This window comes from Rutilus rutilus (assembly GCF_951802725.1).
Source record: "Rutilus rutilus genome assembly, chromosome: 3".
Lineage (NCBI taxonomy): Eukaryota > Metazoa > Chordata > Actinopteri > Cypriniformes > Leuciscidae > Rutilus > Rutilus rutilus.
In genome coordinates, this window is record NC_140211.1 from 18,346,192 (window position 1) to 18,362,584 (window position 16,393).

Sequence of the window (16,393 nt, forward strand, 5' to 3'; positions counted from 1 at the left end):
TTTTATTGACATAACTTGTTAACATAAAATCTCAGGGGGTACTTCAAGTATATATTAGGCAAAGAGTTTCCGATGAAAAAAGTTGGAGAATTTCTGCTTTGCATGTAAATATAAAATGATGTGAATTTGTACATTTTAATGTGTTTAAAAGACAAAAGCCTTCCAAAGACAGTAGGCTAATACATGGTATGACTCACTGAGTGATCATTCAAATAATAATGAATATGTATGTCTGGAGTTGATTAAATATGAAATGTTGAGAAAACACTTCCTAAAAGTGAAATGTTTTCTGTAAATGCAGTGATCAAATGCTGTGGCTCGTGGCTGTTCTGAATGTAGGCATACAATGCTTTTTTAGAAAGAAATTTTAATATTGACTGCCATTGTGAGAATAACATTAATTATGTAATCAATAAAAAGTAACTGCAGTCTGATTACGAGTATTTTGAAAATGTAATATCTAATGACAAGTACTTCATTTTTGGAATCTGATTACGTAATCCATTCCAGATTACAAGTAATCCGTTACTACCCAGCAGCACAGACAGTGTATATGCGCCGATATGCTTGCGATCTAATTATGGGTTATGGCGGGAGGGGGTTTTCGTCATGGCTGCTTCCTTGACATAAATATAGAGAAACGCTATTTGTCAGCGAGCGGCAGCAGAGACAGAGCAGGAAGCAGAGAGACAACCACAGACTTCTGCACACGTACAGCCACATAGAGATGACTTCCTAAACACAGAAATTCAGCTCTCGGACCGGAGGAAGCTTAAAGACCGTCACATCTTACTAGACGGAGCTCGGGAAGCTGGGAAATGGAGAAACAGCAGCATTTGTCGGGTTCGGACAGTCCGGTGCTGCCGCCGGTGCCGCGAAAACCTCAAATGCTCGGAGGAGGAATCCCTGTATCTCGACAAGACAGCGAGGATTCATCAGACAGGTGCATGTCGTCCTTTTATCCTCAAATGTGCGATTTTATGTGACCTTTTCGTTAAAAAAGCGATTTACGGTGTCCACGCGCGTTATACAGGCACGCCTGTTGTGATGGGCAGATTAGCCCCATTATACCTATTGTTAAAATATTGCCCTATATACTGTAGTACACTATAGTTTATTTCTGCTCCAATAATACTAGAATCAAAACAATATTCATTAAAACTGAATGCTTTCTATCCATCCGAAACAGCCTGCATCTTCCCATCATCGTTTTGAGGTTATTGCTTTTGCTACCAAGAAGTGATACATTAACTAAAACACCTAGGAAGCAAAAAAAAAAAAAAAAGAAGAAAAAAAAGTAAAGCCTGGATGGAAGAAGTGCAATACATGTTGTTTAATTATTCAGCTTTAAAAGATCAGACTGTTTCTCTGACCTCATATCACCATCTGTCATCTTTAGTCTACAGACCACAGGATGTCAGCACTGCACATTAATGCATCTAACTATGCCAGTATGGAGTCAGTAGTTTCTCATCATCACAGATAATGACAGATGCATTGACTGAAGTGCTTGCTTAAGTGTGTTATGTGTTACTTGTTTTTCTCATACAGTCCATCTGGATCTCATGTGGAATGGTGTAAACAGCTGATAGCGGCCACTATCTCCAGCCAGATCTCTGGCGGTGTCCCTCCAGAAGCCATGACCCGTGAATGCAAGGTGTGTTTTTCACTTTAGGGTGTTTTAAGGAAGTTTCTCACTTTAAACCAGACCCCTATTGTCTAGAACAGGGGGTTTTCAAACTGGGTTCCCCCAGGGGGCCACAAGGAAGTGTTGGGGGAAAACAGTGTAAAAAAAAAAAATTATAATAAGAGTGTTTCAATTAAATTTTTGACTGTTTTTATGACAGGTGATACAACCAAATAGATGTATATATACTGTAGTTATACCACCTGACATGGAAAATATACAAGCCTACCCACACTTAAAATTACCAGTATTTGAGAGAGCTCTACAAACCTTTTCACTCTGCCTCAAGTATCAATTGGGCTCCTCTGGATCATGCATTATCATGTTTACTGTAATTACCTTGTCATTTCATAATGAAAGAGCCATGTTTGCCACCCTGGCATTTGAGAAAATACAAATTGCTGGACAAAAGTTTTTCAGTTATCTCAACAGCTTTAAACCTACTGATATTTATTAAAATATATGAAATTATAAAATTATATGAAAGGTTTCAAACCTAAAATGATGCCATAGTATTTAGTTTTTAATTCCTTATTATTAAGACACCATTTTAAATAGTTTTCTTAGTCTGTACATTTGTTTGGACATTTGCACCACCTGACATTTTGGGGGTTTAAAATAACAAAACAAAACAATATGTATTAATTAAATGTACTTAAAATGAATTCAAACTAAATAGGTTTTATAGAATAAAGTGATATACTGTATGTCATGATTTTAAGGAAATAATGCACTTGGACACAAAAATATGTACGTCAAGTCATTTATATATATATATATATATATATATATATATATATATATATATATATCCCTTAATCGCTGTTTGGGGTCAAAATGACCCCAATGGACTTTTCCTTCATTTTTTAAAAGTGTTACCTTCATCTCAGGGGCATGAAACTCTGTGACTTTTCCTAAATAATCTATCTAAACATGCACAAAAAAACTGGGCTTGATTTGGTTGTTCTAAAGGTGTGTAAAAAAAAAAGTACCATTTAAGCTGTTTGGGGTCAAAATGACCCCACATTGAAAATGAATGGGAAAATGAAAAAAATGACTTTTTAAAATTTTGTTTGTCAAAAAAATAAAAGTAAATCCATTATAAATCTGAAAATTTTTACAAATAAACCAAGGTCTGGTCCTAGAGCATAAATAAAAAGTAGAACGAACTTTCTATCTCATACACACACACTCACACACACACACAAACACACACATGTATGTGACTGCAACAGAGAGCATTTTTACAGAAATTGGCAAATAAAATAAACAAAACTGGCATAAATCTAAAAAAATTTACATTTAAATAAAGGTCTGGTCCTAGAGCATAAACCCAAAGTGGAACGAACTTTCTATCTCATACACACACACACAAACACACAAAAACACACACGTATGTCACTGCAACAGAGAGCATTTTTATAGAAATTGGCAAATAAAATCAACTAAACTGGCATAAATCTGAAAAATGTCACATATGCAACATGAAACAAGCTTGCCCCCACCACCCCCCACCCCCACCCACACACACACACACACACACACACACACACACATTACAGTCATGTCATAGTGGTGACTTGTAATGTTACTGCAAATGTATGTATAATAATTTGCAAAAGCAAGATAATTCAAAATATATCAGAAAACAACAACAAATTATAACTCTGACAAAACTACATATTTTTTATGTATTTCAAAATGTTTAAATAAATATTCACAAAATATATATCATAAAGTTTTGAGGAGAAGTTTAAGTATCAAGAAAAATGAAGTGAAAATGAATGAGTCTCTATGGCCCTCTATTGGATATATGTGGTCATGGCAATTTCTTTCTTTAATTATAATTTCTAAAGTTTTTCCACAAACCAGCAGATGTCAGTATTCTATCCCTAACACATAGAGCAATGTCCAAAAACTATTTAGATTTAATTAAGATCATCATTTAAGTGATTTTTTCTTTAAAAAATCTTTTTTCATGAGCCAATTTATGGCCTAGTTATGTAATTGTGCAGTAAATAGGTAAAAAACTTCAAAATTTCCACAAAAACACAGCATAAATGTATAGTTGAGAAGTAAATAAAAAAAATGATATATAGTTTTCCATTTAAAAAATTTATATTTCCTTATGCAATCGCTCTTTAAAAGTTTGGGGTCAAAATGACCCCAAACATCTTAAGTGTTGTCCTTTTTTAACAGCGATTAAGGGATATATATATATATATATATACATATATATACATATTTATATATATTTAATTTTAATAAATAAAATAAATAATACAAAATAGATAGAAATTAATAAGAGTTAAATAAAAATATTGCAAAAAAATTATATAATAAATATAATTTTTGTTATATGATATAGATTAGATTCAACATTTACTAATACATTTTTAAGATCAAAGGTTGTATCTGTTAACAGTAGTCAATGCACTGTGAACTGACAACAAAGATTAACAAATGCTGTAAGAATATTTGCTCATTGTTAGTTCATGTTAACTAATGTTAACAAATGAGACCTTATTGTAAAATTAACACATAAATAATGCTCTATAGTAAGTAGAAAAAAAACATAAACTAAATATTTTCCAAATAATATTTTACACATATTTATAATGATTATTTTTCACTGTATAATTGAGTTTTAAGTTATATATACATAAGTTATATAGCTGCCTTTTAAATGTTCTTATCACACAGTAGAGGTTTATTTTGTGTTAATAAGGAACCATGAATGGGTTTGTTTTGTGATAATGACCAGCTGACTGTACATGATCTCACTTATTACACTATTGCTTACTAAATAAACGTATGGATTGGAAGTGAAATTTTGAGTTACGTTAAAATGAAAAAGATTATATTTTATTGTCTTACTGTGTAGTAGATTAATTTTAAGATTGGAAACATGGTATTCAGAATGAATGTGGACCAGTTGTATTAAGTGTTTTGTCTCAGAGTGAGCCATTATGATATTGTGTTTTTGATTGACAGGTTGGGAAGAAGATAGATTTCAGGGTAAGGGTGATGGTAGTGGGGTGTTTGTCAGTTTGCTTTAACAGGACCACTGCTCTGCCCTGCTTTGAGTTATAAATTCGAGATTATACATAACACCACAAATATGTAACTACTGTTTGTGCACACTTGCTGTAGTTTTAGTATGTTTGCCTTATCGTGTTTTGCACACTGTCTTTTTGTACAGTTACGTGTTTGTCCTCTGTTCATCATCCAGCTGTTAAATGAAGAAATGTCTCGGTCATATTTCACACCATATTCAAAAGAAAAAAATAATAATAATTTGCATACAAAATGAAGCCTGTTTTTAGGATACAACTGTTGCCGCCTGCCATAGACAAGCTTTTGCTCTTTTCTAATGTAAATCTGTTTTTATCAAATGCATGCTCACAAAAAATATCTAGTTCATTGCTATTTTTACCATTTTTTTGTAACAAATGTAAAAGTCTTTACTGTCACTTTTGAATAAATTTAATGCATCATTGAATAAAAGTATTATTCTATTTTTTACATTATATATATATATATATATATATATATATATAGGTTACTCAATACATATTAATGGTCCTAAAAAATAAGCTTTATTTTTTTTTCTTGCAAAATCACATTTTTTACTTTTGATTTTGGAGTAAAATATGACATTTTCGCTAAGATTTAGTCTAATGTGTGTTAAGTCTGCGTGCTTTTGTGCTTACATGTTCATGAAAGTGCGTGTGTTTGTAACTCATTTTTGTCTGATGTCTATGTGTGATCTCCAGGTGTCAAGGAGGACAAATCTAAGGGTAAGGCTCAAGATCAAGAGTCTGAGATCTGCACAGAAACACATCAGAACATACATTTGAATTATTTAGTTGGCATTAGCACAGATGTACTAGTGTAGCAGTGATGGCTGAGCAGCTGTATTTCTTTCTCTGTTCTCTGTCTCCTCAAATCACACTTCCTGTCTCTGAATGAGGATGTGACCTATCAACCCTAAAGAGCAACTATTATCTCTGCTGCATTCTTTCTCTTTCTGTTTCTCATATTCTTTATAAACTGCAGGAACTTTTAAACAAACTTTTTTCTCTTCGTCACATATTCTGTATTTCTCCTGCGGCCATTGCTCAGTCTCAGGACTCTGGTGAAGATGGCTGTCAGTTTGACTGCGACATTGAACTGCCGTCTCACACTACGGCAAGTTTCTCTCGCTTCAGCTCTACTTGCTTACCCTCACCCTCCTCCTTCTCTCTTCTGTCAAGCCGTTACTTCAGCCTAGACTTTATGGTATCAGCTATTTTAATGTGATAAAACACACTACCGTTCAAAAATCTATTAAATAAGGATGTATTAAATGGATCAAAAGTCACATTATTTGTAACCATGTAAAAATATTGACTTTTATAAATACTGTTTGTTTGATGTTTTTCCCAAAAAATATTAAGTAGTACAACCGTTTTCAACTGTGATAATAAGAAATGCACCAAATCAGCATGTTGGAATGATTTCTGAAGGATCATGTGACACTAAAGACTGATGTTATTAACGGAGGTTTGCCAACACAGTTATAATTTACATTTTGAAGTATTTTAAAATAGAAAAACAGTTATTTAAATTGTAATAATATGTCACAATTTTACTGTTGACTTTATTTTTGATCAAATAAATCCAGCCTTGGTTCGCATTAAAGTCTTCTTTTTTTTCTTTTTTTTTTACATTAAAAAAAATCTTGCTAACCACAACCTTTTGATTGGTTATGTATGAACCTAATATTTAGCGTGATAAAATGAGGGTTATTTGTGTTTTGAGACGTTTTGGTGTCTTTTTACCCTGTAGCAAGTATTCATGGATGTACGAAAACAAGCGCCCATGGATGAAGTCCCACTTGTCCCTGGAGAGACAATCAAAGCCACTGGTATGTCGGATCATTCATGTTGACTCTTGTTTCCTGTATCTGCTCGTGTCGGGTAACATTTGTTTTCTTCTGTCTCTGCAGTTAAAGACGTGATGTATATCTGTCCTTTTACTGGAGCTGTGACCGGCACACTCACAGTCACAGACTACAAACTCTACTTTGCCAGTCTAGAACGGGTGCGTCTCTTTTTTTTATTTGTCCATTTCAAGATCGATGTAGTGTCTTGATATTTTGTAATATGGCCACACAATGAAATTAAACATTCAAGTTCAGCAGATGTCTTGTTCCATTCATGCAGGACGCTCCTTTCATATTGGATGTGAACCTGGGTGCCATCAGCAGGTTGTCTATCGGTGTACAGAGTCATGGGGAGAATACTAGTGGCATGGAGATCGTCTGTAAGGTCAGATGCACCACCATCCACCCAAATGCTGGGTCTGTTCCATAGTAAACATCCACCCACAGTGTTTGGATTAAACACAGAGACGGTCTATAGGGGTAATTATTGTCTTAGCTGATTCATGGTAGGGCTGTCGCGATAACCTCAGTATTGTAATTCCGCGATACTGACAAGCCAACAGCAGAGGAATACAAGCCGCAACCACCAAAAATAGATCTGATTTATAATTTAGTCTGATTTCAGTCTCCAAAACTGTAATTTCTCCATGCTAATGATCTGTGATCTGTCTTAATAGGATATGAGGAGTCCCAGGTTTGCTTATAAAAAGGAGGAACAGAATAATGTGGAGATTTTAGAAGCGTTGACAAAGCATGCCTTCCCCCTGACCAATGAGCTGGTACGTCATGGCTCCTGTCGAAGCAGTGATTGGTTCCAGTGCTGTTGGTTCATGTCTCCACAAATCCATTTGCTCCTTTTTCTCTTCCAGTCCCTATTCGCCTTCCAATACAAAGAGCAATTTCCAGAGGATGGATGGAAGGTTTATGATCCAGTGGCAGAGTATAAAAGAATGGTGAGATTTGCACATTGCTTAAAAAAAAAGAAAAAGAGTAGAGTAGTTTGACTGAAACCTTGAAGTCAGAATAATACTGCTTCATTCAGCCGTTCTTTTTTCTAATTTTTCTGTCCCCACACTGTCTGCAGGGTTTGCCCAATGAGAGCTGGACGATCAGTAAGATCAACAGTAATTATGAAGTGTGTGACACTTACCCTGCTCTGCTTGTTACCCCAACCAGTATTAAAGAGGATGAAATCAAACGAGTGGCCTCTTTCAGAATGAAACATCGTATACCGGTAAGTGAGCGTGTGTGTCTGTGGGCTGTGTCAGCAAGGCATTTAAAGACATTTATAATGTTACAAAATATTTTAACTTCAAATAAATGTTGCTCTTTTGAGCTTTCTATTCATTAAATCCTGAAAATATACCGTATACATATAACTGTTAACAAAAATTAAAATAAGCACAAGAAGAAATGTTTCTTGAGCATCAAATCAACATATTAGAATGATTTCTGAAGGATCATGTGACACTGAAGACTGGAGTAATGATGCTGAAAACTCAGCTTAGCCATCACAGGAATAAATTACATTTTAAAATATATATATAAAAAAAATATATATATTTTAAACTATTTTAAAACTGATTAACTGTATTTTTGATCAAATAAATGTAGCCTTGGTGAGCATAAGAAGCTTCTTTTAAAAGCTCACTGGTTACCAACCTTTTCCGGTCACTCTGGCAGTACGAGGACCTGTTGGGCATTTTTCTTCACTTTTGTAGCATTTTTGCCCTGAGCCCTGGTTAATTTCTGATGCCGGTCGATATTAATACAGGTGAAATTTTCTCAATAATTATTCAAGTGGTCAATAGTAACATGAAGAACAAAGAAGCTAAGTGCAAGCAGAAAAACAAACAACAGTAGAACAAAGACCTAAATGAAGTCAACAATGCTGGAAGTTTTTCAGATATCTTATACCTGTATCAGGTAAAAAACTGGGGAGAAAAAACACCAAAATAGCAGAAGAAGCCTAAAACGATTTAAATGATCGGCACTTGAGCATTTATAAGCATTCTGGACTTTTGTACCTCATGTCCTTTTTCAGGTCCTGTCATGGATCCACCCAGAAACCCAGGCCACGATAGTGCGCTGTAGTCAGCCCATGGTGGGCCCGACAGACCGCCGGTGTAAGGAAGATGAGCATTACCTCCAGACCATCATGGATGCCAATGCACAGTCCCATAAACTCACCATTTTTGATGCTCGGCAGAACACCGTGGCTGATAATCACAAGGTAAAAGTGATTTCCTTGACTGATGTTTTTTCAGTTCAGTTCATCAATGTTGCAGAGGGAAGGGAAATGCAGGAAAAAGATTTTTAAGTGTCTCTATCGCACATAACGCACATGTTGTTTTCCACAAATGTAATTTGAATTATTCAGTAGCCATCTGTGCTAGTCAGGAGATGAAAATGGAAGCCAGGAATCTTCTCTACCTACAGTATTTTCTGCTCTTTTATTCCTCAGGCTAAAGATGGAGGTTATGAGAATAAAAATTTCTACCCCAGCATGGAGCTGATTTTCCTGGAGATCCCAAACATTCATGTTATGAGAGAGTCTCTGCGTAAGCTGAAGGAGGTGGTCTACCCCACCATCGATGAACTTCGCTGGCATTCGGCCATAGATGCTACACACTGGCTGGAGTACATACGGGTAAACAGCATATCTGATATTTAGCAAACAAATGATGCAAGACCTTTCTGACACAGTTTCTACACCAGATGCGACCGTTGTCGCATCTCGCCACAACCGCTAGAAAATGTCCACACTGAACACGACAAAGCGACCGTTGCAAATCCATTTGTTCTTTGTGTCAGAAGAAGCACAAGCACTTGAAGTACATCAGAAATAGAACTGGGCGTCAGTAGTGCTGAACCGCATTCAGAATCAGAAAGCAAGACAATTAGATGCTTTTAAAGCAGTTGACTCTCTCTCTCTCTCTCTCTGTAGCTTTTGCTTGCGGGTGCAGTGCGGATTGCGGATAAGGTTGAGTCGAGTAAGAGCTCTGTGGTGGTGCACTGCAGTGATGGCTGGGACCGCACAGCTCAGCTCACCTCTTTGTCCATGCTGATGCTGGACTCCTACTACAGGACTCTCAGGGGCTTCCAGGTGCTGCTGGAGAAGGAATGGATCAGCTTCGGACACAAGTTTGCTGCGGTGAGGGATGCTGAGTGTGTTGGTGAAATAGAACCTAATGTATGGGGGTAGAAAATAAAATGTATCCAATCAGATCTGTGATATGTAAACTGTGTCTGAGTGTGTAAGGATTTCTAGGCCTGATATAAAATATTGTATTTATATAATATAATGTAATTGAAAGATTTTTTAATGTTCTTGACATAAGTCTCTTATGCTTACTCATTTATTCATTTATTCAACTCATTTATTTGATCAAAAATACAGTAAAAACAGTAATATTGTAAAATATTGTTACTACTAAAAATAACTGTTTTCTGTTATAATAACTGTTTTAATATTTTTTTAAATGTAATTTATTCCTGTGATGGCAAAGCTGAGTTTTCATCATTATTACTCCAGTCTTGGTGTCACGTGATCCTTCAGAAACAATTGTAATATGCTGATTTGGTGTTCAATAACATTATTATTATCAATGATGAAAGCCTTGCACTGCTTAATATTTTGTGGAAACCTTGATACACTAAATAGAAAGTTCAAAAGAACAACATTAATTTTAAATAGAAATATTTAGTAACAAATATTTTTACTGGCACTTATGATCAATTTAATATGTCCTTGCTGAATAGAAATATTGATTTCTTAAAAAATAAAAATCTTACTCTCATCTATATCACAGCGTGTTGGACATGGAGATGAAAATCATGCAAACTCTGAGCGCTCGCCTCTATTTGTGCAGTTCATAGACTGTGTTTGGCAAATTATGAGACAGGTAAGCTGTACCTTTATTGCTATCTAATCACTAGCTATTTTAATTGATAATGAAATATTATTTACAATGTTATGTGTGTGATTTATCATTGAGCCAAATTCCAATTCACATGAAATGGATATTGATGTTTTTGAACTGACTGTGGCTGTCTTTATGATGTGTTCTCAGTTTCCCACTGCCTTCGAGTTTAATGAGCTCTTCCTCGTCACCATCCTGGATCACCTCTACAGCTGCCTATTTGGTACATTCCTTTACAACAGTGAACAGGAGCGAGTGGAAAAGGCATGTACCATTGTGACAATCCAGGGGGAGGGTGGCGTTTTGGTGACGTGCATGTTTCATAGCTGATTTTTTTTTAAATTGTTCTATATTTTTTCAGGAAGTGAACAGTAAGACGGTGTCTTTGTGGTCCTACATCAATAGCCAGCCAGAGGACTTCACCAACCCCTTCTATGTGGACTATGAAAACCATGTGCTGTACCCCTTGGCCAGTCTAAGACATTTGGAGCTGTGGGCTGGATACTACGTTCGCTGGAACCCCCGCATGAGACCACAGGTGCAAAACACTTTAGCAAATATAAGGGTTACTTTGAGCGTACGTTTGTACTTAAAACAGAAAAGTTTTTCCTTTGCGTTTTTCACATACAGAAGACAACGTTGTCAAAACAATCTCCGTTCATACAGAACCACGGAAATATTAAAAACGCTGTATTATGACTGCCAGGCCACTAGTTGGCGAAGTCACTTTGTAAAGAAACACTATGGGCCCTATCTTGCACCCAGCGCAATTGACTTTGTACACCGACGCATGTATCATTCCTATTTTGCACCCGTGCACAGCGGACTTTTCCCTCCACAGACGCTTGTCGGTAAATTAGGAAATTAACTTGCGCTCCCGGGGGTGGTTCAGAACAAAGCGGAGGCGTGTTCCGGCGTAAGTGTTCCCTGGTGCTATTTTGCAGGTTTAGAAAACAATTCCGCCACTGACCAGGAAAAACCTAGTCTAAAGTCAGTGGCGCGTTGCGCATGTTATTCATATGCTATTTTAAGGGTGCATGCTTGGCCATAATCAATGTAGTGTGTGCACAACGCGCATGCACTTTGCTTATCTCATCTACACACAGACGCAGCAGTTCTCATTTTTAGAAAACCATACATTATTACAAGGAAAAATATTAACACACGAGGGAAATCATTGTTGTGTCCATGAAGATGTGAAAAAATAGGCATAAATCTAGCTTACACATTTACCCACATTTTTATACGCCTGTTTAACTGAAGCTAATTTGGGTGGGTTTCTCCCATCCCCATACAATGTCACTTCTCTGTGTTTTACGGCCCTGACGAGAACGTCTGTCTCCTCGGCTGTGAACCGCTCCTGGCGTGCTCCTGGCAAATCCGCCATTATAATAGCAATCCGCCATGGAACAAGCGCGCCTGCTCTTAAAGGGAATGTGAGATGTCGCTCTGATTGGTTTATTTCACGTTACGGCCAAACCACACCTATGAATAATGAAGCTACTTCAGACCAACCCATTTTAGATTTGCGTCGGGCACAAGAGTCATTTATCCCGCCGGTATAATAGCAACAGCGCCCAAGACCCGCCCATAAAAGTTACTTGCATTTCACGCTTGATACTTGCGTTTCAGATCATTAAAATAGGGCCCTATGCGCCTATAGACCTTATGCGCCAGAGAAACGAGGGTGCAGCCATCAGTTCATCTACATTAGACGGTGTATTGAAGCGTGTGGGTTACTACATCCAACAACCGAACATTTTAACTTACCCTCTCGTAACTTCTGCATCCTTTAGCTTGGACTACCAAATTGCAGCGAGAAATAAAAATGGCGGATTGCTTGAAGTGTTGAGCCGGAAGTCAATGTCCTTATTTGGCAGTTCCGCTGCAAATACTGTGACGTAATAGTTCAAAAAAACGTCATAGAAAACAGAAAAATCGGAACAGGTTGAAAAATATGACCAAAACAGAATATAAAGATATCAACGAAGCACCTGAAGAGAATAATTTCATATTTTCTGTACTTCTTAACACTCCAAATATACAACAAAATGCATTTAAGGGCTAAAAAAGTGCATTTGGCATGATATGTCCCCTTTAAATAGGGCTGGGAATCGATTAAAAAAAATTAACTAATTAATTGCACAATTTGGTGTAATTAATTGCAATTAATTGCATTTCCCCTAAGCTTGTAATCATCAACATTTAAACTTAGAATCACCTAATTAAAGGAGTCATAACCTAGTATTACATTGGATACCTACTGCTGTATTATAGTCTTTCAGGCCCTTCTAAAAAAGAAAAGTGGAAAAAAAATAAACACAGACCTACTTTTACCCTTATTTCTGAAGGCATTATTGTCTCGCGAGATCAATGCGATGTTTTGGCTGTCGTGGACGCTCTATATGGCTCTGCACGCCAGTTGAAAGGGTTGTTGGGACAGCGTCATTAAAAATGAATTTCATCCACTGGTCCCTGATAGTTTCGTCCGATTTTGGGAGATAAAACACACTTACATGTTTTTTATGGCAATCAACCACAGAGCAAGTCCGGTGTGCACTCGGTTTCTCCATCTTTCTCGACTGAACTGAATATGAGGGGGAGAGGGGAAGGGGGGCTTCCTGCTGCGGTGTCCATATATGGTATATCCTACTACCTCATGACGTCAAGAGGGAGCTGAAATCAAAATCTCGTATTTGAGTGCGCGTGCACGCGCGCTGGTTTATTTACCCTGAGGTAAACAAACGCTTCACTTTTAAATATCGGCTTCCCGGCCAGTGTATAATCGTTAGTCGATCATAACATACATTGATTCTCGTGGAAAAGTGAAAATTGCAGGTTATGACTCCTTTAAATTAAACAACACAGGAAAAAAAGGAACAGAAAATAGCCCCAGATTTTTTTTTTTACCAATTATCAAAATAAAATATAGTCCTACAAAGCTATTATTACCAGAGTATGTGATCAGAGCAGGTCATTTTACCATTGTTGCCCAGCATGACTATACCAGCTCAGTAGGGCTATTGCAAACAGAAGTCTACTACAGAGAAATTTCACGTTATTTGAGCGGACTTTGCTTTTCCAGTGCGTGATCGGTACATGATTGGAGCAGTTGAGCCGTTAACGACAGAGCAGAACTCCGCAAACACGGAGCGGAACATTGAGCAGAGAGCGCAGCAGCGTGCCGACACACACACACACACACACGGAACGGAAACCGCAGCGCACACACCGAGCGGAAAAGACCCGCTCATGAAAGCTGCGCGAGAATGAAACCTGATCGCCAAACACGGAGTGGCGGGACGGCATATTTTCGGCCTTTTCAATAGCAGCCGCAACAGGAAATCATTAAAACGAGGCCAAAAAAAGTGCTGCGTTAATTGTGTAATTTTTTTTTGCGCGTTAAACATCTCAAATTAATCGCATAGATTAACGCGTTAATTCCCCCAGCCCTAATTTTAAACAAAAAATCATAATTCTGTTTATCCAGAATCATGCAGCTCTATATTGTCAGGTTTTTGTTCTGTCATCTGGGCCCTTATTTTGACATTCTGTTCTGTTTCCTTTAGTTCCTGTTTCCCTGTTGTGTTTAGTTTCGGTTTCATTGGTTACTCATTTGTTGCAATAGTTGTCTATTAGTTTCACTTCTAGTTTACTTTCCTTTTGTTCTACCCGTTTATATAACCCTGTGTTTCAGTTGTTTTTGGTCAGTTCTCATTTATGCATTGTGTGGTTCCTGCATTTTCATTCAGAGTATTTGGATTATTAATAAAGCCTGTTTTGTTTTGGAATCTCCTTTGTCCTCGTGCCTGCTGACCACATCATAAGACTTATTTATATAGCAAAATAATAATAATAATATAAATAAAAAAGGCAGTAATATCGCGATATTGAGCCACTCAAAATCACCACAAGGGAAATTCCTTCACCGCAACAGCCGTATTTTCCCCCAAAATGCTGTTGTTGTGTAAATGAATGGCCAAAACTTCAGTTGAAAACGGTGTCATGTAAACACCCCCTAAGATTGGGTTCCTTGCCATTGTTGCCTTTGGCTTGCTTAGTTGGGGTTTAAAAGACTTAATATTGAGCAATATTATTGATTTGACTGCACTGACACTATATGATGAGAACAAAACTGAGCTGGATGATGACATCACTGTTTTCTGTAGAGCTGCTTTATAGCTGATTCAACTTTTTTATATAATTGACGAATTTTGCGGCATCAACACTTATTGAACTGAATTAAATCAAAACTAAACTGACTTGAACTGAATAAAGACACTATTGTCTTCAGTAGAGCTGATTTACAGCAGAATTGGTTTCATTTTTGATGAAGTTTGCATCATTGACCGTTACTTTCCTGTCTATTACCTTGAAGCTGCTATGAAAACAACCTGGATTGTATAAAGCGCTATATAAATAAAGGTCATTTGACTTATTCATGCCGAACCAAACTGTTCCAAGTAACAGCCAGAACACAAACTTAATATGGGCAACCACTACAAAATCAGGTATTTAAACAATAAGTATGGTCATGTGATGCTTGTTGACTAAAAACCAACTAGAGATTTTATAACTGACACCGAGGGAACTGAAAGGTTGTGTGTTGACTTGTGTTCAGATGCCTGTACACCAGAACCTGAAGGAGTTGCTGTATCTGCGTGCAGAGCTGCAGAAGAAGGTGGATGAGTTACAGAAAGAAGCATCTTCATCACGCTCAATCTCCTCTTCATCAGAGCATGCGTATTCTCCCACACATGGCGGTACACCACTACACTCCTCTGTGTAACATACAATGCAATGCTCAAATTAGAGAGGATTCATTATTAACAGAATGTGTGGCAGGAATCTATTGGTTACAGTAAACATGATAATGTGATATTTAAATCTATCTGTCATTTCTCACTGGATAATGCTTTTGGCAGGATGTATAGAGGGCCAGCATGTATATACATGTGAAAATTAGCATGAACATCTAAAAGGAGGACAGTCTCCCACACAATTTAGTTTCATTTCGGTTGTGTTTTATAAAGTGTAGACTTCCTTCAAAACAGAGAACCTTTTGATTGTGATTCAGTTTCTGAAAAAAATAGGCCAGTATTTTAACTTGACTTGTAAATATACTTTTTAATAATTTATAATGAGTGTTTTTTCTATTTTAATCGATGTTTCTTTGTGACTGTACTTGGTCTGTTTTTGTCTAGTAGTTTTTCTTTACTGCCTCAGCTTTGCCTGCCTTTGTGCCATTACCTCTACAACCTTTAACATCACTTTAGTTATTTAAAAAATCTTACATAACATTTATTTCCCTGCCTATGAACTCATTTTGTGTCATGTGTTTATGTTTTAAGTTTTAATATAATTTTATTAGGTTTTACTAATTCATTTTGGGTTCTTGAATTCTGCTGTTGTAATACTGCCATTTTGGAACCACATATTGCATTGGACTTTGTTTTTCTGTTAGTATGAAAGTTTTTATGTGCACATCCTAATATTGCACTACTATTGTACTTCCTGTACTACTGAAATGTACGTTTACAAGGTAAATAAGGACCATCTGATATTAACCCACTGTTGATTCTTTGTTATATACTCATGTTTGGTGATATGAGTGCAAAAAAAATGTTTTGTCTGCGAGTAGACCGTAGAACCGTTTCCACCAGTGGTCTTTAAACAGCCCTGATCATTTGAACAGATGATGCCATATAATGTTTAAAAAGCCAATTACATGTAATATTTAAAAAAAACGGAGTTTATTATGTATTTTTGTATTTGTGCAGCCCTGTTTATTCTTTCTACACGTAAAAAACCCTTGCAACCTGAATTTAAAAAAAATAAATAACCAAAGGAATCAAA

The 16,393-nt window shown here is 36.6% G+C and overlaps 1 protein-coding gene across 1 annotated transcript; it reads left to right on the plus strand.

Annotated features, from left to right (window-relative positions):
• The first annotated feature begins 652 nt into the window (after positions 1 to 652).
• mtmr1a (myotubularin related protein 1a) lies at positions 653 to 16,393 on the plus strand. The gene is made up of 17 exons (XM_084404836.1): positions 653 to 943; positions 1,552 to 1,657; positions 4,682 to 4,705; positions 5,464 to 5,487; positions 6,518 to 6,596; positions 6,678 to 6,772; positions 6,895 to 6,999; positions 7,292 to 7,393; positions 7,484 to 7,567; positions 7,699 to 7,848; positions 8,659 to 8,847; positions 9,079 to 9,264; positions 9,562 to 9,768; positions 10,427 to 10,519; positions 10,688 to 10,805; positions 10,903 to 11,075; positions 15,159 to 16,393. Exons 1-17 carry the CDS (start codon positions 819 to 821, stop codon positions 15,324 to 15,326), a joined length of 2,028 nt encoding a protein of 675 aa, XP_084260962.1. The 5' UTR covers positions 653 to 818; the 3' UTR covers positions 15,327 to 16,393.